The 25,784-nt window shown below is 30.2% G+C and overlaps 3 protein-coding genes across 5 annotated transcripts; 2 read left to right on the plus strand and 1 right to left on the minus strand.

The window, feature by feature from the left end:
- The first annotated feature begins 687 nt into the window (after positions 1–687).
- LOC131593316 (annexin-like protein RJ4) lies at positions 688–4,353 on the plus strand. 2 transcript variants are annotated; one of them, XM_058865780.1, is made up of 6 exons: positions 688–845; positions 2,742–2,887; positions 3,049–3,267; positions 3,358–3,573; positions 3,658–3,747; positions 3,936–4,353. In XM_058865780.1, the coding sequence occupies exons 1-6, from the start codon at positions 773–775 to the stop codon at positions 4,137–4,139; spliced, it is 948 nt and encodes a 315-aa protein (XP_058721763.1). In that variant the 5' UTR covers positions 688–772; the 3' UTR covers positions 4,140–4,353. The 2 variants fall into 2 exon arrangements, with proteins under 2 accessions (XP_058721763.1, XP_058721762.1); XM_058865779.1 differs by lacking the exon at positions 688–845 and adding an exon at positions 2,141–2,294.
- Positions 4,354–13,360: 9,007 nt separating this feature from the next.
- Positions 13,361–15,339, plus strand: LOC131593318 (annexin-like protein RJ4). The gene is made up of 6 exons (XM_058865783.1): positions 13,361–13,507; positions 13,615–13,760; positions 13,951–14,169; positions 14,416–14,628; positions 14,714–14,803; positions 14,921–15,339. The coding sequence occupies exons 1-6, from the start codon at positions 13,435–13,437 to the stop codon at positions 15,122–15,124; spliced, it is 945 nt and encodes a 314-aa protein (XP_058721766.1). The 5' UTR covers positions 13,361–13,434; the 3' UTR covers positions 15,125–15,339.
- Positions 15,340–15,478: 139 nt separating this feature from the next.
- Positions 15,479–21,997, minus strand: LOC131593317 (uncharacterized). 2 transcript variants are annotated; one of them, XM_058865782.1, is made up of 13 exons: positions 21,849–21,997; positions 21,599–21,697; positions 20,476–20,535; positions 19,999–20,352; positions 19,670–19,884; positions 18,666–18,995; positions 18,347–18,542; positions 17,603–17,695; positions 17,408–17,499; positions 17,057–17,174; positions 16,799–16,884; positions 16,274–16,325; positions 15,479–16,172 (listed from the first exon to the last, which is right to left on the minus strand). In XM_058865782.1, exons 3-13 carry the CDS (start codon positions 20,482–20,484, stop codon positions 15,654–15,656), a joined length of 2,064 nt encoding a protein of 687 aa, XP_058721765.1. In that variant the 5' UTR covers positions 20,485–20,535; positions 21,599–21,697; positions 21,849–21,997; the 3' UTR covers positions 15,479–15,653. The 2 variants fall into 2 exon arrangements, with proteins under 2 accessions (XP_058721765.1, XP_058721764.1); XM_058865781.1 differs by having other exon boundaries at positions 17,048–17,174.
- Between the last annotated feature and the right edge of the window lie 3,787 nt (positions 21,998–25,784).

A 25,784-nucleotide genomic window follows, 5' to 3' on the forward strand; every position in this document is an offset into this window, starting at 1 on the left:
CGATGTCATTTGATGGCTCATTGCATTCCACACCGGGAAGCAAGCACGTCTTTAATTGTCCATCGTATATAAGACACCACGCGTGAAGTCTAAGGTATGATTTCAACTATAATTTACTCTACCTCTTTTTGAACTCGTTAATTGACTTAAACGTTAGAGTGTTAACCTTACATATCCACCTCTGCATAGTGACTAGAGACATGTCCCATTGCATAAAGTAATATATTTGGGACATCTACTTTTTTTAATAAAAATAAATATCAATAAAAAGTATAATGAAATATATTATAATTTTAACATCTTTAATTTTAATTCAAATTTATTTATGATTGCAAAGTACTAGTCCACTATATGAAAAGAAAAGATAATCCTAGACATATTTTGCCATATGTTTTACATGCAGACAGAAAAGGACAAAAAACAAACACCTAAGGAATCTTTATGTCACTCATGCATTGCATTATTTACAACCAAACAAAGTCTTCACATCAGAAGCCAGCTTTACTTACTGTTTCCTTTTACATATTTCCCTTTACAATTCCCCCCATTTTTTCCACTATTGAATAAAATTTAATGTGCATAAATAAAGTAATAAAATTTGAACATGAAAAAATAAATTTACATGAATTATTTAGAAAGGGCGTGAACTCCTAGGAAGACATATGATGCTATAAAAAGTGACAAAAACCACAGTCTATCATCACATTATTGATTCCATAGTTACAAAATTTGAGAGAGAAAGAAGAAGTTAATCATTCAAGTAAGCATTTCAATGGCTACCATTGTTGCTCCTAGCCAAACTTCTCCTGTTGAAGATGCTGAAGCTCTAAGACTTGCTTTCAAAGGTACATGCATGCTTCATACTTGTACATTTTTGTTTTAAGAAAAGATGCTAGATTATATTTAATTAATAATGTGATCACAAGCTTACCCTTGATTGAGTGATGCATCATTTGATAAATATTTTTTTTTTTATAAAAATGAAAAATAAATTAAAACCGACTAATTTAGAGATCAATTCCACTATCCACTACTCGACTATAATTATAATAATTACTTGAAAATTATTATTTTAGATGGTCTCTAAATTATACTATTTTTTAAATTTATAAAATCAAGTTATTACCTTTAAACTGACACATCAAGGCCTGTTTGTTTTTAGTATAAAGATTACTTAAGTTTTTTATGTTGAACTAATTAAGTTCTCTCTTGCCTTGTTAAAAACTAAAGTTTGGTTGGGTAGCAAATAATTTTTTTCTATATTTTAAATAACCTAAAATAAATAATAAATAATATGAAATAACTAATAATAAATAGATATCAACCAAACTCTAGAATACTAAATGGATGTTCATCTTTTATATTTTCTTTTCAATTAAAAATAAAAAACTAAAATGAAAGACCAGGGGTAATAACAAGTTGAATTAAACCTAGCATACAAAATTAGGAAAGGAGTTTTCACGAAGAATCGTTCGAATACTATTCGAGTTCGATTTTTGGTAGAAACAAGATTTGGTTAGTGAGTCGTTCTTCTGAGTTACGAAACTAAATTAATCAGTTCACTATATGGATCAGAACGGGTTGATTGAATAAAAAAATAAATAAATTAAAAGTCTACTTTTTTGAATATTGGTCCCAACTTGATTTAAATTTGTAATATTTAAATATATTAAAAATTTATGTAAACTAGTATAGTTAAATTTAAGACATGATAAAATATTTAATTTTTTTAATCCAACGGAATAATCATAACCACTAAAATATACATTTAATCGTTAAAGACTGAATTAAAATTATGGTGTTAACTTCTAACCAACAATATCAATTTTTGCTATGTGGTAACATTTAAAGACTATTTAAGTTTTTTTAATTCTTAGCTAAGAAAGGACCATGCTAATTCTAGTTCAACTTTTCTTTAGTGGTGGTTCAACTTATTTAGATTCTAGTACCTAAGTATTAGTTATTCATTCAATAATGCAAGTAAAAAAAACAACTAAGTACCTACTAAATACACCATTTATGTGTAATAATGCTAACTTTAGTTTCTTCAATTTTCGTTCACGAAATTTCTGAATATACAATATTGACAAAATCATCTTACTAACTATCATAGCATAATAGCTTATTTAATTAAGTTATTGTATAAGAGAAGAACCTATTAAGCAAACTTCACCATAATCTCAAAACCATATAGTAAGAAAAATATCTATATTCAGCCATGGCTACTCTTATTGCTCCTAGTAGCAACCATTCCCCTGTTGAGGATGCAGAAGCTCTTCATAAAGCTTTCAAAGGTTTTCTTAAATGATTGCTTTTGATTGAATAGTCATTTTAGTACTTTTATTTTATATTATGTTTTTCACTTATATTCTTATAATTGATCAACTTGATGGCATGTGTAATGTGAATTTATGCACACTCGGCCGGCCTTATGGACCACCTGATCAAGATCGTATGATTCAAATTTTAATACGTATTATAAGAAAAATTTAAACGAGTTCAAAATCTTGATTATCTGATATTAATCGGATAATCTAGATATGGCTGACTACGTGCAATCGGATAATTTTGTGATTGTACGACCTAGATCATAACATGACATCCATATTTTGCTAGTCTAAATAGTCACATTAGGCCCGATTCGTATGTGTAGAGTAGGTGGATCGATATATGTGTCATCTAAATTCTATGACATAATGTAAAATTTGTGATATTGTTTAATGGTTTTTCAAACATTGCAGGATTTGGTGCTGATAACAAGTCCATTGTAGCAATATTGGGCCATAGAAATGTTCATCAAAGGCAACAAATTAGAAAGGCTTATGAGGAGCTTTTCGAAGAGGATCTCATCAAACGTCTCGAGTCAGAGATCTCTGGTGATTTTGAGGTGTTTAGTATTCAAACACGAGATCTGACTCCTCTAAATCAACCGTTTTGTTTTTTATTACAAAATAACTAATATCGATCTCTGATAAATAAAAATATCAGGGGTCGATATTTTGAAGCATGAACTATTGATTTTCTCATTTTAATTTTGTGGTTATTCAGAAAGCTGTGTACCGCTGGATGCTGGAACCTGCAGACCGCGATGCTGTTTTGATCAATGTAGCAATCAAGCATGGCAGCAAAAACTCTCACATCGTTGCTGAAATCGCTTCCGTGCTATCAGCCGAAGAGCTTTTGGCCGTGAGGCGCGCTTATCGTATCCGCTACAAGCGTTCCATCGAGGAAGACGTGTCTGCTAACACCACCGGTCATCTTCGTCAGGCAAGTCATTCTTCATAGTCACTAATAGTCCATTTCATTTGCAGTTTGTTTGAACTAACAATGTAGAACTGTTTTCTTGATTTGGAGCAGCTTTTGGTTGGGCTAGTGAGCTCGTATAGGTACGAAGGAGATGAAATCAATCCGAAATTAGCACAAACCGAAGCTGGTATCATTCATGAAAGTCTCAAAGAAAAGAAAGGAAACAATGAAGAAGAAGTCATTAGAATTCTCACTACAAGAAGCAAAACTCAACTTGTGGCGACTTTTAATCGCTATAGAGACGAACATGGCGTCTCCGTTAGTAAGGTATAAGAAAACAACAATTTTTCTATCTTTTCTTGACTTACAAGGTATCAGTTCAGCGGTAAGAGTTTGACTTTGTATCCGCAGAAATTGTTGGATCAAACATCGGATGATTTCCACAAGGCATTGCACACGGCTATTCGTTCGATCAATGATCACAAAAAGTACTATGAGAAGGTTAGTTTCGTTTCTCACTTTCTTTATACAAGTTTGAAACAATATCATTTTAACTTCGTATATAATAAAGTTTATACAGAAATAAAAGGCAAACAGACAGACAATAAGCTGCGCTGTGATAAAAAAAAATCGATAATTAAACCATAGAGAAGTTAGGTGTTTATCATTTTTTTTCCATTTATGTGTAGGTTTTGCGCAATGCGATTAAAAAGTTTGGAACGGATGAGGATGGACTAAGCCGCGTGATTGTTACGAGGGCCGAGAAAGATTTGAGGGAGATCAAAGAGCTGTACTACAAGAGAAACAGTGTTCATCTTGAAGATGCAGTGTCCAAGGAAACTTCAGGAGATTACAAGAAGTTCCTTCTTGCTCTTTTGGGGAAGCAAGAGTAAAAGTACTTAATCTAAGGGCATGTTTGGATAATGTTTAAGTTATGGTTATGTGATGATCATAGTGTGTTTTGTTAAGGTGTTGTTTCTGTTTTAATGGTTGCTTTTGATGATTTGAACTTATATGTTGTGATGTTTCCTTTGGGATATGCTCTTATGCTTGCTAGTTAGACTAATGGAGAGTTATTAATATTAAAATAATATTGGGTTATGTTCTTATGCAATTTTTTTCTTCAAAATGCAAAAATTAATGGTTAAAATCAGAAGTAATGTGAGGGTTAGATGAAACACTTTCCTCTTCATATAAAGTGGACGATTAAAACCATCTGTGTGAGACGAAGCGCATTGTACGGATAGTCGTTGGATTTAATCAGATGGTGATATATATATTTGAATGGCACAATTGCGTGTTCTCAAATAAATGAAGGATCGTCTGCTTCCCACGTTTTATCGCTCGATGGTTTTTTGGACTTTTCGATTTAGACCTTCTGCGTTGGGAATATATAATCATTTTAACATTTTTTATTTTAATTTCATATTTATTTATTAGTGGAAAGTACTAGTACTATACGTTATGGAAAGAAGAGAGAATCCTAGTCACATTTTGCCATATGTTCTCTATGCATACAAAAAAGACAAAAGAGAACACCTCACAAATTGTGATGACCATTACCAAACAAAGTCTTGAAAACAGAAGCTTTACTTTCTGTTTCTTTACAAATCTTCCTTTGCAATTTCCCTCCATTTTTTCCTTAATTGAATAAAATTTAATGTGTTTAGATAAAGAAATAAAATGTAAACATGGAAAAGCAAATTTATATGAAATATTTAGAAAAGGTGTGAACTCCTAGGAAGACATATGACTCTATAAAAGTGACAAAAATCGAAAGGTGTGACTGATTCTGATAAGTGCCTATTTGTTTTTTAGTTGAACAATGATAGACTTTTAATTCATTTAAAGATTTTGTTTTTTTACTTATACTAGTGTCTTACCCGTGCGTTCGCACGGGTACCCGTCGTTTTTGCGCATTGTGATTGAGAAAAATAAAAGATATTAGTAAAAGATTAAGTTTTGGGTAAAATTGAAAAAGTTATAAAAATAGTAATATTTTATTTAACAAATTATAATGAAGGAAAAGTTTTAAAAACGAAAATTCACGAATTATAATGAAGAAATATTCAATCAAATTATATAATTCAATTAGTGATAACTATTAGCCCAATCTCAAACTATCAACTAAGGAGAATCGATTATTTTTTGCTAGCTAAGGAGAAAATTAATTATTTTGGCTCAATTATAACTACAAACTATCAGCACAATCTCAAACTATCAGCTCTGTCTTGTAGGCCAATGAGAAACCACTACAAACTCCATTTATAATAATGATTCATTCAAAATGCATAATTAATAGAAAAATACTTTGACCAGTTACTTCATGTTCCCGTTAATATTCATTATTTTGATAAGTAACTTCGTATTCCCGTTAATATTTCAAATTTCTTCCCGTTAATTTTCAAAATTTTGATCAGTAACTTCATGTTCTTGTTAATATTCATTATTTTGATCAGTAACTCCTTGTTCCCGTTAATATTCATTATTTTGATCAATAAGTTCGTGTTCCCGTTAATATTCCAAATTCGTTTCCGTTAATATTCAAAAAAATTATCAGTAACTTAATGTTCCGGTTAATATTCAATATTTTGTCAATAACTCCGTGTTCCCGTCAACATTTATTATTTCGATTAGTAACTTTGTGTTCCCGTTAATATTCAAAATTTGTTCCTGTTAATTTTTCAAATTTGGATAGTAACTTAATGTTTTGGATAATATTCAAAATTTTGATCATTAACTTTGTGCTCCCGTTAATATTTAATATTTTAATCAATAACTCCGTGCTCCCGTTAATATTCAATATTTTGATCTGTAACTTCGTGTTCCCACTAATATTCAATATTTTGATCAATAAACTTCATTTCCCATTAATATTCAATATTTTGACTAGTAACTTCATGTTCCCCTTAATATTTAATATTTTGATCAGTAACTTTGTGTTCTTGTTGATATTCAATATTTTGTTCAGTAACTTCATGTTCCCGTTAAAATTCAATATTTTTATCAATAACTTAAAGTTCCCATTAATATTCATTATTTTGATCACTAACTTCGTGTTTCTGTTAATGTTTCAAATTTGTTCCTGTTAATATTCAATAGTTTGATTAATAACGCCATGTTTCCGTTATTATTCAATATTTTTAGCAGTAACTCCATGTTCCCGTTAATATTATATACTTTGCTCTGTAATTTAATACTCACGTTAATATTCAATATTTTGATTACTAACTTCATGTTCTCGTTAATATTCAATATTTTGATTAATAACTTCATGTTCCCGTTAATATTCAATATAGTTTGATCAATAACTTTGTTTTCCCATTAATATTCAATAGTTTGATCAATAACTTCGTGTTCTCGTTACTATTCAATATTTTGATCAGTAACTTTATGCTCTCGTTAACATGCCATTTTTTATCAGTAACTTCATGTTTCCGTTAATATTCAATACATTTAATATTTTGATCAGTAATTTAATATTATCTTTAATATTCAATATTTTGATTAGTAACTTTTTTTTTAATAGAGTGGTATCCTTCCTTCCGTGCCGACTAATCCACCCGAGAGGAGTTTCTTAGGCTCCCCCACGTAGCCTCCGAAAGTTGGTCCCAGGCTCCTTCGATATTTTGATTAGTAACTTCATGTACCCATTAATATTAAAAAAAATTATATTAATATTCAATATTTTGATTAATAACTACATGTTCCCGTTAATATTCAATTTTTTTATCAGTAACTTCATGTTTCTATTAATATTCAATATTTTGATGATATATTTGAAACAAAATTAAATTAATTTTAACATTGTTTAAAAATATTTGATGATAATTAAATTTTTTTTATAATAACAAATATCTTAAATTGACAAATTATAATGAAGAAATATTCTATTAAATTATATAATACAATTAATAATAAATATTTAATATAATTGATTAAACTCAATTTACAAATCAAATATATTATTCCATATATAAAATATTTTAATCAATAGTTAATTATTCCTATATATAAATATTTTTTGTTTTAGAATTATTTATAAAACTATTTAGGCTTAATTGCAACTTTAATCCTCCTATTTTGTCTTTTTCTTGATTTTGATCCCTCTATTTTAAAAATCACTATTTTAGTCCTTTTTAAAGTTTTTTGTGCAATTTTCGTCCCTCTATTTTGTTTTTTTCTGCAAAATTAGTCCCTATTCCTGTCTCTTTTTCATTAGAAAACTCAAAAAGGAGACCAAAATCGTGGTTTTAAAAATGGGGGAACTAAAATCGAGAAAAACACAAAATAGGGGGACCAAAGTTGCAATTAAGCCAACTATTTAAATCAATTGTAAACTTATTCTCGTTATTACATTTAATTAAATGTGTTAATATCAGTACCATATGTGCGTACCATATAATTACCCGTGTGTATCCGTAATATATTATTTTATATTTGGATAGAATTGACCCATTAAAGTTTTAATGGTAATATTTCAATTATATTATATTATATTATATATATATATATATATATATATATATATATATATATATTGATTATTGATGAACTTCTTCAATTAAATTTTAAATTTTATAAATGACAAACAAATTGTATGATTAATAAAAAATATCATACAATTTTGATATTATTTATTCATATATTATTTATGTTTCATTCTATTACTACTTATTCATACATTACTTATGTTTCATTCTATTACGATTTATTCATACAATACTTATGTTTCATTCGATTACTTATGCTTATTAACACCCATAGTTATTTTTAATTTTTTTTTTTAAAAAAAGTCAATAGATCTGATATATTTATTTTATTATATATATATATATATATATATATATATATATATATATATATATATATATATATATATATATATATAACTTTCATATTTTATATTTTAAATAATTTAGAAGTATTAGTAAGAAATCTTATTAAAGTGAAAATAAAAAATAGTAGTTAGTTTTTCTATACAGAGAATGACGATGAGACATGTTGTATTTTAAATATTTTGAAAATATACTTTATTTTTATAATAATATCTATGAATTTTTATCAAAAAACTCCGTACAATATATAAAAGCAATGATATGCCTAAAACATTTTATTAAAATATGTATATAATAATATTTATCCTTTTGTTAAATGAGAGGTTAAAAATCTTCTAACCATATGAAATTTGGTTTCAAAATTATGTTGATAAATTCATTATTTTGGAAAGTTTCTATTAAATAATTTGAAGGAAATCAAGTGAGATAAATTATATTTATTAATTTTTAATGATAATATGATTCACTCAATTTTTGGTGATACAACATCAATATAATTGGAGTACTAAATATATTTGTAACGTATTTATTTTATACCAATTAAGATATTGGTAAGTAATTGATATGATTTTAATGTATTGATTCTATATCAATTAAATTATTCCCAACGTACTGATTTTAAGGTATGGGTCGTTAAAAAGACTTTTATATCTTACAAAGTTAGATAATTTTAGGTAAATCATACAAAAGTACAATATTTACTCAAAATTATATTATTTTTAGGTAAATCATACAATATTGTAAAAACAATATAATTTTGTAAGATATAAAAGTACAATATTTTCTCAAATCTAATAATTTAAATATACATATGGTAAGTACTAAAAGAATAAGAAATCAAAAGTTGCAATCACATGCATTAAATCATAAATTAAAAGTTGCAATCAATCGATCAATAATTACTAAAGATAATTATGATATTTAACTTTTTTATAAGTAAATGATTTATGTCTTTTCATTCTAAACTCTTTATTTACCTAAAAAAATATACTGTTTTTTTCTTTATTCTTTGATTCTATCTTCTTATACATTTCAAAATTATGTATATGTTTTGAATTTGTAATATTTTATTATATTCTATATTTATTTTTTTTGTTCGACCTTAGAATAAATAAATATCAATAATATTTTATAAAACTAACTTTATAAATTATATATATATATATTGATAAACTTAATTTTTTTAATTTGACCTAACTAAAATATTCTTTAGTTATATGAATTAATATACAATATTATGTTATTTATATATTATAATATCTATAATTTTTATAGCTACTAAGATTTAATATAAATATCACTCAAAGATAAAATCAATTAATCAATGAAATTTATTTATTAAAATTTGCAATAATATACCAATTATTTCCATATCAAGAAAATAGGTGTGCTGCTTCATTATTTCAACAAACCATTCTTTAAAATCACGTTCAAATCGATCATAATGCTTGGATTATTATGGATAAGAAGTTAAAAATTGTAATCACATTAAATCAAAAAATTAAAAATAATAAATCAAAAGTTGCAATCAGATTAAATCAAAAATTAAAGTTGCAATCAAGTAAAATGATTATGATATTTAATTTTTGTATAGGTAAATGATTTATGTCTTTTCATTTCAAAATTCTTTATTTACCTAAACAAATATAATGTTTTTTTCTTTACTCTTTGATTCTATTTTCTTATAAATTTCAAAATTATGTATACATTTTTAATTTGTAATATTTTATCTTTATTTTTTGTTTTGTTCGACCTTATAATAAATAAATATCAATAATATTTTATAAAACTAACTTTGTATATATTGATAACCTCAATTTCTTAATTTGACCTAACTAAAATATTCTTTAGTTCTATGAATTAATATAAAATATTATCTTATTTACATATTATAATATCTACAATTTCTATAATTACTAAGATTTAATATAAATATCACTCAAACATAAAATCAATCAATTAAGATTTATTTATTAATATTTGCACTTAAAATATACAAAATTAAAGTTCATTCTATGAATTAATATAAAATATCATGTTATTTACATAGTATAATATCTACATTTTTGACAAAACTTGCGCAAGCATAACCCAGCAATTTCAAGTAGATTCTCCATTGTATATTGACACCAGCCAACTTGATTTCTACTTCTACAGCTCAAACTTTCAGGACAGTCAAAGAAGAATATTTATTTCAAACGAATCGTATAGACGATGTTTTCTACTGTCTGCACCAGAAAAAAATCCAAAACACATATTAGGACAATATTTAAATTGTTACTAAAAAAAATAGAAAATAGGGATTGGAAACAACCCATGTAAAAAACGAACCATATACTATAGAGTGACGCCAATTGGTACTTCAGAATGATACATTACAAATTCAACCTGCAAATAACATGAAACGCCAATTAGTACTTCAGAATGATACACTGCAAATTCAACCTGCAAATAACATGAAAGATATTTTCTATCAAGAAAAGAAAGAAAAAAATGTTAAATTCCGGTTTGTCCATGAATAGTCGTGGGAATGCCTGTAATTGCAAAAATAGTATAAACCAAACTTTTCCACATGAATAGTCGTGGGAATGGTTGTAATTGCAAAAATAGTATAAACCAAAATTTTCCACAATTAGGTTTGATGAACATGATAGATACTGTGAAAGTATGATGGTTATATATAGTAATGATAAAAGTGTTTTGGAACGTGGAAGGTGGAGGGCTTGGAAGGCAGAAGCATTATATGAGGTCATTAGTGCTGTAAGCAGTTGTGAATGTGAATGGCCAGAGAAAGTAAATAATTTGTAACTGCGAGATCATGAGAGGTTGGAGGTTTAAAGTTCAATCCTACAATGGGAAAGGAATGATGTGGAATTTTGTGAGAAGAGAGGCTGATGTGGCATAGCTAAGAGATGAGGAAATGGTAGACTTTTCTTATATGATAGATATTTTGTACCATTGGAGATTAAATTCTCATACTTAAAATCATCCCAATTATCTCACTTATTTCAACCATTCAACTCAATCTTCTTTTTTTAATGTAATTTTATGTGTTGTTTTATCTATCATACTTAATAATTGGGTTCTACAATTTATTTAAATATCATATAATATCTCATCGAATTCTAGCTAGTTGAAATTAGAGAAGATAATCAAAACTATAATTATTATTGTCAACTTTAATAAGTAATAGTAAGACGATTGAGAAAGATAAAATATTTATTGAAATGTGAAATTTTTTTAAATATTTATAAGGTTAAAATAAATGTTGGATGAATGAAGAAGAAACATTTTAATCTCAATCTATAAGAACAAGAGATATATAAAATTGTGCAAATTATAAGAGGATTAAACTTATGAGTCTTACCATGAAGTTAGAGGAGCAAGTGATTGAACGAGAGTAAGAAAAGAGACTCAATTTACTGAGAATCAATTTGTTTTTATGTTCGGGAAATCATCCATGAAAGCAATTTATCTACTATGACACGTGATAGAGCACTATCTGATGGACTAATTAGACTTACACTTAATTTTTATTGACTTGAAAAATGTATATGATAGAGTGCTTAGAGAAATTTTGTAGAAAAACTTAGGAAAGAAAGGAGTTAGGATTGCATATATTCTATCTATCCAAGATATGTATAAAGAAGTATCAGCTAGTGTTTGCATACAAGGTGAAGAGATGGAAGATCCCCCATTTCAATAGGTTTGTATCAATTTTCAATTCTAAACTCTACTTTTTTACTTTAATTTTAGATGTACTCACAAATTATATTCAAAAAGCTAGCACTGAGGTGCATATTTTTTGTAAATGATATAGTTCTATTTGAAGAGTTGAATGCCGATTTCAATAAGAGGTGGATACTTGGAAAAATGTTTTAGAAACACGTGACTTTCCCCTAAGCACAAGACAGAATGTAAGTTCAGCAAAAGGAGAAATATTTCTTGTTAAATATGTTTGGATCTCAACCCCAAAAAGTAACTCGAAGGGTAGAGTTTTCCTGACATATTTATACAATCAATAGTCCAGAAACCTAAGCAAAGTGGAACTTTAAACAAACTCCAACAACACAAATACCAACTTCAACACCCACCCTTACGCCTAGATTAGGCCTAGATCAAATGTCAATGTTGCAATCCTTAACTCGATTTTGATACCATGTTAAATATGTTTGGATCTCAACCCCAAAAGTTAACACGAATGGTGAAGTTGTCCTCACATATTTATACAATCAACAACCAGGAAACTAAGCAATGTTAGACTTTAAACAAATTTCAACAACACAAATATCAACTTCAACATTTATAACATATAAGTGAAAGTTAAAAATCATATCATCACACAAGTCACATAGTATAAATAGTTTGAATTTATAATTCAAAACGATTGAGAAATAGAAGAGGATGTAAATAGTTAAATTAAAGTTGGGTGGCTGAAACGGAGAAGGATCTCATGGGTTTTATGTGAAACAAAAACATAGGTCAAGCTAAAGGGAAAGTTTTATCAAACTACGATAACACATGTGATGTTGTACGAAACAGAATGTTGAGTGATTAAGAATTAACACGAGAATAAAGTAAGTGTAGTAGAAATGAAGATGTTGTGTTTGACTTGTGATAATATTAGACAAAATAATATCATAAATGACAATATTAGATAATCGTTGAATAATACTTATAGTGTAAAAGATGATGAAAAATATACTTAAGTGATTTGGGTATGCAGAGAGATTAAGATTAAGTATTTAAATAGAAATATAATTAAGTAAAATATTATGTCATTATCAACAAATTGTTCCATATAGTTGACACTATTTAATAAGATAAAATTTAATTGTTATTGTATTTAATAATTGAGTTGCTATGGAAAAAACCAAAAGATTTCAACAAAAATCTATTTCCATACAATTGACATGCTGCTAAAAATATTTAAATATTTTCCTTTATTCTTTCATCAAATTTTTCACATCAAATAACTTTACTTTAATTGGTCTCCAATATTTGTCCATGTCTCCTAAGTTTGGTTGGACCCTCAAACCTAACCCAATGAGAATATATTAAATCATAAAGTGGAGATGGTAATGTTAATTGCAACATTAAGTTGTTTTACTCGGTTGTTTTATATAGCTCAACATCATATTTTATGCTATACTTATAAAATATACTAAAACCTTACTTGCAAACATAAAAAATGTCGATAATTCCAACATAAGTTATCTAGAATATAACAAAGTTATATAAATTAATATGTTATTAATTTGCATATATAACTCACTAACACACATTATAGCTTTGATGAAAACGCTAATTACCTCATAATAACTTGTGAGCAGCATAAAGTCAATTAACAATGGCTTCTCTAATTGCTCCTTCCAAACACTCTCCAATTGAAGATGCAGAAGCTCTTCAAAGAGCTGTTAAAGGTAATCACATCATCTATCTCTTTTCTTTTTTACTTGATTCCGTGTTTATCAAGCTATCTTTAATAATAATAATTAGAATTTGATGATTTCAATTAATGGTAAGGTAGGTTGGGGAGCTGATGAAAAAGCCATTATAGCAATATTAGGTCATAGAAATGGCACTCAAAGAACTCAAATCAGACAAGCATATTATGAGCTCTATCAGGAAGATCTCATCAAACGACTTGAGTCCGAGCTATCCGGTGATTTTGAGGTATATATAATACAACAACAAGTAGTTTGAATGTGAAGATATTTTATGTGAAATTTCGGATTCGAACCCTAGTAATTATATTTTGACAATGCGACAATCTCGAAGAATGTCTTTTTATTATTAAAACTTTTGAGTTCTTTTTGTTAGAGATGAGCTAATGGAGTTGACTTTTTTGATGTATGAAAATTAGAGAGCAATGTATAGGTGGATATTAGAACCTGCAGAACGTGAGGCTTTGTTGGCTAATATAGCACTAAAAAATGCAAACATGAACTATCATGTGATTGTGGAAATTTCATGTGTTTCTTCACCTGATGAGCTTTTTATTGTGAGACGTGCTTATCACGACCGATACAAACGTTCCATGGAGGAAGACGTGGCTACTAATACCTCGGGTCATCTTCGTCAGGTAAATCATATCTACAAAACACTGATACAGATATAGATAGACATAAGCACGACACTGATATGTTGATATTGATAATAACTTTAAAAATAAATAAATTAAACGTAATCACATGTGTTAGTGTCGTGTTGATGTCAGACACTGACACATGTCAGACATCAGACACATATATGTTCAGAAGTGTTGATGTGCGTATGCTACAAAAAGTCGTACATGTTTGATAAGGTGTTGTGATTGATTTTTGAGCAGCTTTTGGTGGGGTTGGTGAGTTCATTTAGGTATGGTGGGAGTGAGGTGAATACAAGATTGGCACAATCAGAAGCTGATGTACTTCATGAGGCTATCAAAAACAAGAATCACAATCATGAAGAAGTAATTAGAATCCTTACAACAAGAAGCAAGACACAACTTGTTGCAACTTTCAATTGCTATAGGCATGACCATGGCATTGCTATCACTAAGGTACAACATAGAACATAGAATTAGACAGACCCTTTTATGTTATCATTATATGTTTGATTTTCTTTATACTTTTCTTCCTTTGCAGAAATTGTTGGATGAAGGATCTGATGACTTTCACAAGGCACTGCGAATAGCCATTAATTGCATCAGTGATCATAACAAGTACTATGAAAAGGTGAGATTTTAAGAAGAAAAACTTACACTTTTTGGAGATTAATTGATAACACTTAAAATTTATAGGATCGAATTGGTAACTTACTAGTAATTTCTACCTTGAATATGTTACATGTAGGTTCTTCGAAATGCAATGGAAACAGTTGGAACCGATGATGATGCCCTCACCCGAGTAATCGTTACCCGGGCTGAGAAGGACTTGGAAGAAATCAAAAAGGTCTATTACAAGAGAAATAGTGTTCACCTTGAGCATGCAGTGGCCAAAAAAACTTCAGGAGACTACAAGAAGTTTCTCCTTACTCTAATGGCAAAAGAAGAATAATTGAAGTACTTTGTTTTAGATACAAGGAATTTACAAACATCAGTAAAAGAAAATCTATAGCAGCTTTGTGTGACTCATTTGTGAGTGAACTATACCTATTGTTTGTGACTCAGCATCATCGATTCATCACATGTATAATCTTACAAAACAATAATAAAATGTATAATGTAATCTATGAAGCACAAACACGAACATCTGACACTGGTAATCATTTAAAAAATTGAATAAACTAATATTCACATGTGTCGATGTCAGACACCAGACACGGAGTGCTTGAGAGGTCTGAAGAACAAAATTTACATATGAATGTCTTAAATTTACAGTATGAAAATGAAGATACTTGAGAGGAAAAAATGTTCAACAATTTAAAGTTAAAACACTTGTATTAATAGATAGAATGAATTAAATTTTATAAACAGTCATGAAATAGTAACAACTAACAATTCTGTTATTAACTTATACAGTAATAACTATGAACAATATGCAGAGATACAAGGATTTTACAAGATAAATTAAAATCTATCATAGATCAGACCTCATCCAAAATGTTGTCTATAGCTTTATAAAGGATGGACGCGACGTTGTCATCAACGGTAGTAATAGCAGTACTGGTATTTCCAATCTCTATCAAAGCTTTGTATGGTTCCTCTGTGTGAACTAAACAAACATTTGTTGATCTGGCGTCATTCGTACCACGTTCCATAGATGCATTAATTCCCATTTTTGATAATGCAGCTAGGAATTTATTCGAATCTAGTAAACCACAACGTAACAAAGAACTATTTCTTGAGCAAGTTTCTTTGTCATTATCCAAGAACAAGTGGTGTCTACCATTTTCCATTAATAGCTCACCCCTTAATCTTGTGACATTGATTCCTTCCTTTTTAAAGGTTTTCCAATAAAACTGGGAAGCCAAATTAGCCGCAATTTTTATCTCTGAATTGTCCTTTTGGCGTGACACTTTTAGAGTCTCAGCTTCCGTATAATACAAAACTGTGAAAGACTTTTCATTTGTGAAACTCGTCTTTAATCTCAAATCTTCAGGGAACTGCAGAATAAGAAATTCAAAAGAAAATGGATCATAAGTTCATCACATGTACTGTCTTATAAAATAATATAAATGTATAAAAGTAACGTTTGTACAATTACCAGAACAGTCTTTGGTTGCAGTGTCTTGAGTAAAGGTTGAACTTTCTGCAACCTGCAAATTAGGAGAGGAAGATAAATACATAAACCAAACTGTCATCAGCATATATTACACGTTTTTTATGGTATTGAACAAAGCCTACACTTTTCATCGACCAGATTTTAATAAAGAAGTGCCATTATGAAAATTCATTCAAATTCTTAAGCAAAGATTGAGTCCAAAAGAGGAAAAATTCTATGAAACGTAATCCAAATGCCTGACTGAAAAAAGCAACTTGCTTAAGGTTCCAGGAAGACCATGAAATCATCCATACATTGTTATTCTATGGTCATCAAAAAAGTTTATTAGGGTTGCATTTTACTTTCTTGATAAGGCTTTCTCTCACCTATGTTCCTGAGGTTACGCAATACTTCCTGATACATATAGCCTAGATGTTTTTCCAGACATCAAAAATTATTTACAAAAACAACACATACATTTATGAGCATATTAGAAGTAACAAAAGTCTAAGGGAAAGGAAATCCTACCCTATTCCAGAGGGAAACAGACATTGAAGAACCTTCATTGCAATAGGCTTGAAAGGTAACAATGCTAACTCAGGATTCACCATATCCTACAGAAAGTAAATTCATTGATTAATTGTTAATGTAATTCCAAATTTATTAAAAGAATGAATTTTGCAAGACCAAACATATCAAAGATAGATTTCTAAAAATATAAATAAATAGAAAAAGGAAAATAAAATGACTCTGATGAAGCGTTGTTTTGAGATATACATTGCACACCTCAAGGATAAGCAAAGATTTTGGATCGCCACACCATCTTCGAAGCAGATGAACAACTGGACCCATACGGAGACTCCAGTGAGGACAAAATACAATGCAGGGTTCTTGCCAATTCTTTCTAAAAGCAAAAAGTTAGTCAGAAAATAATAAAAACATCAAGAAAAACCATCAATAATTATTGCATTCTAAGAAAAAACTAATTTTTTCCAAGCAACTAACATTGCTCATGTGATTTTGCATCAATATTTATATCGTGCAAAAGGACGGTAAAATTGACTAATTATTTCAATAATCAACAGTAGTTCTTTACAGCAGAGAAGAGAAAGGGCAAATAAGGTAAAAAAATCTCACAAAAATTCGTGTGAATGAATATTCGGAACCACGTGAATCTTTTTCTCTTTTAGGAGCTTGACATGCGCAAATAAAGATTCCCCAGAAAATAACTGCAGTATCAGTTGTGATGTCAAACAATGAACCAAATTCATAATTTGCAAATTTTAGCATGCAAGTGCAATGGACCAAATTCATAATACTAAAGGTGCATACTCTTTCTTGTCGTTGTTTACAAAGCCACTCTGGTATGATGTTAAGCCACACTAGTAATTCTTCAGCCACTGAAGAAATTATGTAAATTGGAACCTACAAAATGAAAAATGATGAATACTTCAAAATCAGCAAGCAGGAATCTCAGATTTTGCTACAAAATTCCTTTCACAAAACTATGATTATTAACTCTAATACACTTTACAAACTTCTGAAGGAAGGACTTTGATTTTCCTGTCTTTTCTCTTGCAAGCATAAAGAAAATGGTTAAGTATGCTTTTAGATTTCGATAATTATTTTGAATTTTGTTTTTTTGGCCCCAACAAATTACAAAACTGTAAACTTTTAGTTCCCTCTTAAAGAGTGTAGTTTTGTAATGTGTAGGGACTAAAAAGTTAATACAGGGACGAAAAGCAAAAAATGTGTATTTATATGGACTTAAATCATATTTTACCGAAAGGAGAATGAAAAGAGAAAAAACAGAATGAACACAAGTAAACAATATGTTTAGTCTAAGTCAATATATAGCAGAACCTGAATGCTAAAGAGATGCATTTTACTTATTAGTAGGAACCAGCAACTAAAAAGGATATTGAAATATGGTTTTGCAAGAGTAGTCAAGTCAACAATAACTTCAAACCAGGCTAATTTACAACGCCCACAAAACATATTTCTTATTTCCATCATAGCTTTTTATTAATTTCGAAAAATCATTAATGAAGAACATATCAAAACAAAAAAGGGCACCTCCGTAGCTGAAGCTTCGAGTAATGTTGTCATTTCCTCCAAAAGCTGCAAAATAGTTCCAAGTCGATTAATAGGAATAAGAACCGAACCACCATCTTTGACACACTCTATAGCACACGAGCATATGAAAACTAGTTTTTCCTTTTCTTCTAAATCTTCATCAGAGTTAAGGTTGAATCCATCTGAATCTTGAAAACTGCAGTAATTCACCAAAAAAGTTGATATTAACAGATGACTATTTCAAATAATTCAAGCAATAATTATCAGTGTCTAAATACAACTTGATTTTGTAGGTGAACAATATTTCAAAATCTCATACCTCGACGGTAATAACTTATCAGAAGTTGGATCAGTGTAATTATCACCATCTTCAATATCTTGGGCATCACTCAAGGATGAGAAATCTGAATAAATTAATGCACAAGTCCCTTGCAGACTACGGTAATCAAAAGCCATAGCATGAGCAGAAAAGAAGCAGGAGCTTGAAAGATAAGCAATATCTCCCTTTGGACCATTCAGAGTCCAATTACAACTCCCTATTTCTACACCAGAGCTGAATGCTTTTATAACCAATGTACCATTGTAGCATACTTCCTGAGCATAATTAAGTGTGTTGATCTTTAGCATACAATCCTTCACATCAGCTGCACTGAGAAATTCCAAACATTATAACCTCAACAACCAACACTTGATATTATTTAAAAAAATAAATGAAAACAGCAAAAACAGTTCACATAACAACATAAATAACAATTCCTTAACAATAACTTGTGCAGCCCTGACAAATGAAGGCCCAGATCACATCAAGGAGCATACGTTATAAAACTGCCCAAGGAAAATGACGGATAGAATTCCGAATGGGAGTTAAGTACTCCCTCTATAACCAATGTGGGATTTGGGTTGTGAGCAGTAACAATCTCATGCCTTCGCGCAGTTAGCCACATCAATAGCCATTTAATCAAGATCGAACGATTCGGATTTTAAGACTGGTATTTTAAATTTTAAAATAATCAAAATCAGCATAGGAATTGAACCGTCCGATCTTGATCCAACGGCCACCGACGTGGTTGACGGCATGGAACTGTGACATGAACAATCCAAATCCATGTTGAGATGGGGTGATTTTGTCCAGATTTATATAAACAAACCTCCGGCAATATATAAGTAAACAACAGTTGAATGTGAAAATTTTATAATTAGTCGATCACAAGATAATAAGATAAAATCAGTGCATGTAGTAGTGAAGCATATTTCTTTTTGGACGTAAAACATTTAGTCTATTGAGTTTGTTACAAAATGTAAATTAGATAAAGGGTATATCACCTGTACATGGGCATCCAACCACCCAACTCCACTCCATCTTTTCCTGCCAATATTTCTTTCAATACAGAAGGAAGTATTTCAAGTTCTTCCTGCCTCAGCCATGGAGGGAAATTAGACTCCTTCGATCCGTAAAACTGCATAAACTCTGCATGCATTGAGACAAGATCTTCCATCATTAACTGGCCTAGTCTTGCTGATGCTAGGGTTACATAGATCTAACCAATTAAACAAACAACAAAACTAAGCAAGCAGTATTTGGAGACGAAAATGGTCACATAGTTCAATTAATAAATAAAATCGTGCAACATCAAGCAGAAAAGGAAAACTACCTTAGCTGAGAAACCCTTCTTCCGAGTAAGAAAGGGCAATCCCATAATACCCATTGGGCTGGAGATTAATATGACATCAATTAAAGAGGCATTCCATAGATGCAAATTATTAACAGTCTTGTACCAAGGTTCTGCAAAAATTAAGCTTTTAGCTTCAAGGAGATCTTCAATTTTCTGTCGCTTCTCATTGTTATTGCTTTCTTCAAACGACAAGGCATCCAAAGAAGTAGGTACAGGAGAGAAGGCCATAAGAGCAGATAGATCTAGAGGACAATCCAATAAGATCCTAATCCCACAAAAACTCAACATGTGACATGGTGGGAAGTGAAAGCCTCCTCCCTTGCTCAAACATGTCTGCAAAATGAAAAGGAGGAGAACAAATAATTTAAATCATGAAGAGAATTTTCTACAAACAAACACATTAATATAAGATTCCTTCATATGCCACTAAATGGAAAAACAAATATGGTGACTCACAAGCTTCATAGAGGATGAAATGGATAGCCTCTTGTAACTTCCAGCAGAAGGTAGCAACGACTACAGAAGAACAAGAAAAAAATGAGTCATCCAAAACGAAAAACGGATCATTTAAAAAGGTTTAAATAGGGTTTTCATCCCAACAAATATACAGCTTTCTTGTTTTTCTCCTTGAATACATATTTCTTTTGTTTTAAATTTTATCCCTAAAATATTTGTTTGAGTTGGAACTGATTTTAGTCCCTCCATAATGAATAGCAAACACATAGTACAAGATATGTTACAATATGAACAACTTTATAAAAGCAAATTGTCATTTTTGTAGAAATGTAATGAAAATACAAAGACAGCCAACGAATGTCTTTTTTATTTATCATTATAGTTAGCGCTGTCAATTTAGGAGACAAATAAATTTGAGCCTCAGCCTACTTAACGCGGAGGCCTACAAAGTCTATTGAGAATAATGAGCCCCTAAATCTATAGGCTCCAAAGTTAGAAAACCCCAAATTTTAAAAGGGGGCCACAAGGCCGCAAATAAAAAATTAATAAGTTTTTTAATTGGGATGAAGAGCATATCAAATAAAAACCATGTTAATTGATATGGTTAATCAAGAACATAGTTAATCAAAAATCAAAAACATAAAAACCAAATCAAATAAAGACCATATCAATTAAACATAACACATAAAGACCATATCACATAATGAAAACTAGTGGCTTATCACACAAAGATCATATTAAATCTTGCAGCAAAAGCTTACATATAGAAGGAAAAAAATGGTTCCCGCTTAAAGACTAAACATGTAAAATTGATACTCCAATACACATGTGGCTTCAATATTCTTAAAAAAAAATTTTATCACACCTACAACCAAATTCAAAACTTATTGTTTCTTCTCTGCTTGTGTGACTTTAACGCAATAGGGTCACATCCATGGCAACGAGCAGAGCAGAACATAAAAACATAGAAAACAATAATCCTAAAGAAATATCGATTGTCAGCTACATTCTTACAAAAATCAGTTAAGGTGGTGAAATACATTAAACAATCAATTTAGCAGCCAAACAAAACACTCAATCATTCTCAAGAAATCTTGTACATGGATGAGTAAAATGAACTTACACCCAGGCAGCAACTTTAACAGATTCAGTGGAGTCAAACACCAAACTAAGCTGCTGGAAAAAATTCTTGAAGTATTGAATCGAGCTTGAGTAAAGCAAGCTTCAAAGAACAAGCAAAATTTTTAAGCTAATGGATGAAAAGCAACGGCAAAAGCATATGAACGTCGTTGAGGCATTTCCACAAACAGATTGTGAGTGCTCATATTAAAGAGAAAACTAGAGGTTAAAGAGAGATGGGGAGAGAAGAGTACCTCAGTTGAGAAAAAAATAGACCTGTGGAGGAGAAGAGACGACGGCGGCACAAAGGGGGTGACGGCAACACAAAGGGATTTACGGCGCGAAGACGGTGGTTGCTGAACGGGAAAGGAGATGAAGCTTGTGCTGAAGGGAAACTAATGAAAGGAGATGGATTGAAGAAGAAAAATTATGATTTTTTATAAGCTTTTTTAAATATATCAGATATTTAAAAAAATGGGCATCGTACTTTTTAAATAGGGGTGTTCAAAATCAAACCAACCTAATAGAAAATTACAAATCAAATTAAACCAAATCGAAATTGCAAAAAACCGCGTTTGATTCGGATTTGTTTGGGTCATCTTTTAACAAAATTGCATGGTTAGGTTCGGTTTGCGGTTTGTATTTTGTAAACTGAACCAAACCGAATCAAATTGCATTATGTTACGACCTAACTTTTATTTAACTCACATTCAACCCAAACTTAAACCTATTTTACCTTAAACTTATAATTATGAACAATTTTCTCATCCTTACACATATGATTTCAGTCCCGATCTTATTAAATCTCTAACAGTATTATTGCCCCTTCTTTGCCACATGCATGTTCCCTCTTCTTTTATAATCTCTACTATCTTATATTCTTTCTTTTTCATCTTCTCATTTTTATGCAAATGTTCCATATTTCAGTTTTGTTTTTATCGCACATCTTTTCTAATCTCTCAGCTCTTTTGTTTTTTCTTTTTCATCTTCACTAATATCTCGTCTCTTCTTTTCTTTTTTGTTCATTATAATAATATTTATATTGTTTTATGCTATTATTTTATGTTTATTATTTCACTTTTTTCTAATTTAGTTTTTACTTAAATGAAAAGTTGTTGTCAAAATATGACGAGTTTTGTTGTTATTTAATAGTGTATGAATGTCTAAATACAAAACTATGTTGTCATTTATATGTGTATGTATCGCTCAATAAAATATTTGTAAAAAACCGAACCGAATCAAACCGCATTGGTTTGGTTTGCTTTGGTTCGGTTTTTTCTAAAAGCCAACCGAACCAAATCAAACCACACGATTTTTTCTCTTACAATTCGGATAATTTTTTTCGTCAAAACCGCACCGCGAACACCCCTACTTTTAACATAAATTTTTTATTATTGGTATAAAATCATAGATTTTTGAAAAACATTATGATTTTATATTAGGTTTTTTTAAATCTATTGAAGAACTACAAGATATATTGAATTTATAAAAAAATTGTTTGGATTAACTTTTTTTTTTTGTCTATTGAATATGAATTACTAAATTTGTAAACATTCAAAAAATTATAAAATATGTCCCATTTATTAAAATATTAGGTAGTGTTAGATTCGTTTTTAATAAGCCAAACTATTAAATTTTAAAAATTTTGATTAAAATATATCAAACTTTTAAAAATATAATAAAAACTCATTAAATTTTTAAAAATGCAAAAAATTATCTGTATCGGTAAAAAAACTATCATATTTTTATAATGTATTGTCAGATTTTTTTGATTTTTAATGTTTTTTAGATTGAAATTTTTCGACCTAGTATAATTTGGATGAATTAAATAATAAAAAAGATATTTTGGTCAATATAAAAGTTAAGATGGTGGCCAGACAAAAAAAAAAGGATTCTTATTCCATTCCATGATTTTAAGAAAGACTATGCAATTTCATTTTTGCCTCTCTAAAAATCAGGAATATATTTTCGGTACGTACTACATTTGTCATAAATAGGTCAAATGTGGTATAGGCCTTCATAATGTAAAAACCATATCGAAGATATATCCACGGTTAAGAACCAGAAATATAACCCTGATTAGTAGAGCGGAAATTTCTGCCACCTTACCAATTTATATATAACCGAAAGTATACTTCCGGTATTATGAGAAATATATATAGCTTAAAACAGTAACCAGCATGGTCACCTTTTAATCATACCATTTCTTCAACTATTCATTAAACCTCTAAAAATCCTTCCATACTCCATCTATTTTTTCACTATAAATCTTCATTTTTGTGGCTCGTCATATCAAAAGGAGTTCAAGGAAGTGGAATTTATGGTAAAGTTTATTTTATTCAATCCCCATTTCACATATTATGATATTTTTGAATTCAAAAACAGGTGATCCGCTGTCGCGCGCGGGTCAAAACGAGTGATTTTAAAAACTATAGATAGCGACAATGACTCGAGTATCGTATCGCAAGGATTCTTGTTTCGTTATTAATTAATAAAAAACAAATTTGGGGTTTATGGTTTTAGAATCAATTTATAAAACAAAGTAAATAAGTGTCTATAAAATAAGCTAAAATGGCTAATCCTACTTATTCGGGTTCCGACTTATCATCGGCTTGTTAGCTGAAGATTTCGTTTTGTGTTGTTTATCCTTCGAAAGGGTTGAGAATCGAAGGAAAGATGGTTACTGATGACCATCCCTTAAAAAGTAAAAGAATGGCTACTGATGGTCATGCTTCGGAAAATAAAGACTTTTAAGTTCGATGAAGATAAGTGAACGCTGAAAGATTAAATGAAAGCATATGTCTTCGGGACTTAGACAAAATTCATAGAATATGTATTCAAGTATTACTACTTAGCGTGTTTTTAGTAGTGTTTGTTTAATACACTGCCACGCGTCGAAGATGGACTCAGGCGGGAAGATTTGAAATTCGAAGACGGTTTCGTAACCGTTCAACAACAGATGGCTTCGCTGGAAGTTCTGATGAGAAACGTGGCAGCAGATTAGTGTAGGACCGTTAAGGTCGAAACTAGTATAAATAGGAGTCTTAGTGTTAGGATTCTGTGTGTTCATTTTGTACAAATCACTCACATATTTACTCAAGTATCAAGCGTTAAGAGAAAGAGTTCGCTGAGAAAATGTACGTATGACACCACCATTTTAATACATGTGTATTATATTCTTGTTTTTATCTTTCAGAATTACTGCATTTCGTTTACTTCTTGCCATTTACGTTTCTGCATCTTTACTTTAACGTCATTTACTTTCGAATTACTTTCATGCTATTTACTTTCAAAGTCTTTTATATTTCTGCAGTTTAAGATTCTTTATGTTTCAATTGTCCTTTTAATTTTTTATGTCATATCACTTCATTGAGGTCACATTTATATATAACGAAGTGATTGTCAAGACTATTTGTCTTGTAAATCGAACAACGCTTATTGAAGAAGACAAATAATGAATATGGTTCGAACAAACATTGATAACAATCTTCTTGGCTATGTGTCCTAGGATCAATCTAGTCGATCCTGCAAGTAACCAAATCATATTTATTATAGTTTGGAAGACTAGCGGTTGTTTACCGGAAATCACCGTAAACAAATTGGCACGCCCAGTGGGACAGTGTCAAGCAGATTGTTTTAATCAATTGCTTTATTTTTGTCTAGACAATATCAAGATCTTGTATGAACCTTAGGAACGGTAAATTAAAGAACAGTGCACAACCGATTCCCAAACAAAGGTACAACAGGAAAATGGTCGTTACGGCCAGTGCAGGGGGTAATCAAGATCCCCCACAAGGTTCAGGATCAGGAGCGGCAAATTCGACTTCTACTCAAGAAGCACGAGATGCAACGGGTCCAAATGGATCGAGACCTGCAGATAATTCCCAGACTATGCCTGAAAATAATACAGCACCCTCAGGGACTGTTCCAGTTTCAGTGTCGACAACCGCACCCTCATCCACAAGCGCAGAGGACGTATTGTTTGCTTCGACAAATGCTGCAAACAATTTATTTGGTCAAGGCACGAACTCCGATTTCGAATGGAGACCAAATAATCCATACGGAATGCCATACCCACATGGAACAGGCGTACGAGGGGCAGGACATATATATCCCCCAACTAACAATGCGACATTCTCACCAAATGTTAGTTCAGTGGGTCGAAGTGCACATAACACTGGTTTCTCTAC

This window comes from Vicia villosa, linkage group LG3, assembly GCF_029867415.1.
Source record: "Vicia villosa cultivar HV-30 ecotype Madison, WI linkage group LG3, Vvil1.0, whole genome shotgun sequence".
NCBI lineage: Eukaryota > Viridiplantae > Streptophyta > Magnoliopsida > Fabales > Fabaceae > Vicia > Vicia villosa.

Bases quoted from the DNA above. Each gene is read 5' to 3' on its own strand.
- LOC131593317 (XM_058865781.1), bottom strand. The intron at 17,175-17,407 runs GTGAGATTTTTT...TTTTGCTTTTAG, and splicing joins ATTCATTCACACGAATTTTT to AAAGAATTGGCAAGAACCCT. The intron at 16,326-16,798 runs GTAGGATTTCCT...CCTAATTTGCAG, and splicing joins CTGTTTCCCTCTGGAATAGG to GTTGCAGAAAGTTCAACCTT.
- LOC131593316 (XM_058865779.1), top strand. From the start codon at position 2,219: ATGGCTACTCTTATTGCTCCTAGTAGCAACCATTCCCCTGTTGAGGAT. The intron at 2,888-3,048 runs GTGTTTAGTATT...GTGGTTATTCAG, and splicing joins AGATCTCTGGTGATTTTGAG to AAAGCTGTGTACCGCTGGAT. The intron at 3,268-3,357 runs GCAAGTCATTCT...GATTTGGAGCAG, and splicing joins CCACCGGTCATCTTCGTCAG to CTTTTGGTTGGGCTAGTGAG.
- LOC131593318 (XM_058865783.1), top strand. From the start codon at position 13,435: ATGGCTTCTCTAATTGCTCCTTCCAAACACTCTCCAATTGAAGATGCA. The intron at 14,170-14,415 runs GTAAATCATATC...ATTTTTGAGCAG, and splicing joins CCTCGGGTCATCTTCGTCAG to CTTTTGGTGGGGTTGGTGAG. The intron at 14,629-14,713 runs GTACAACATAGA...CTTCCTTTGCAG, and splicing joins ATGGCATTGCTATCACTAAG to AAATTGTTGGATGAAGGATC.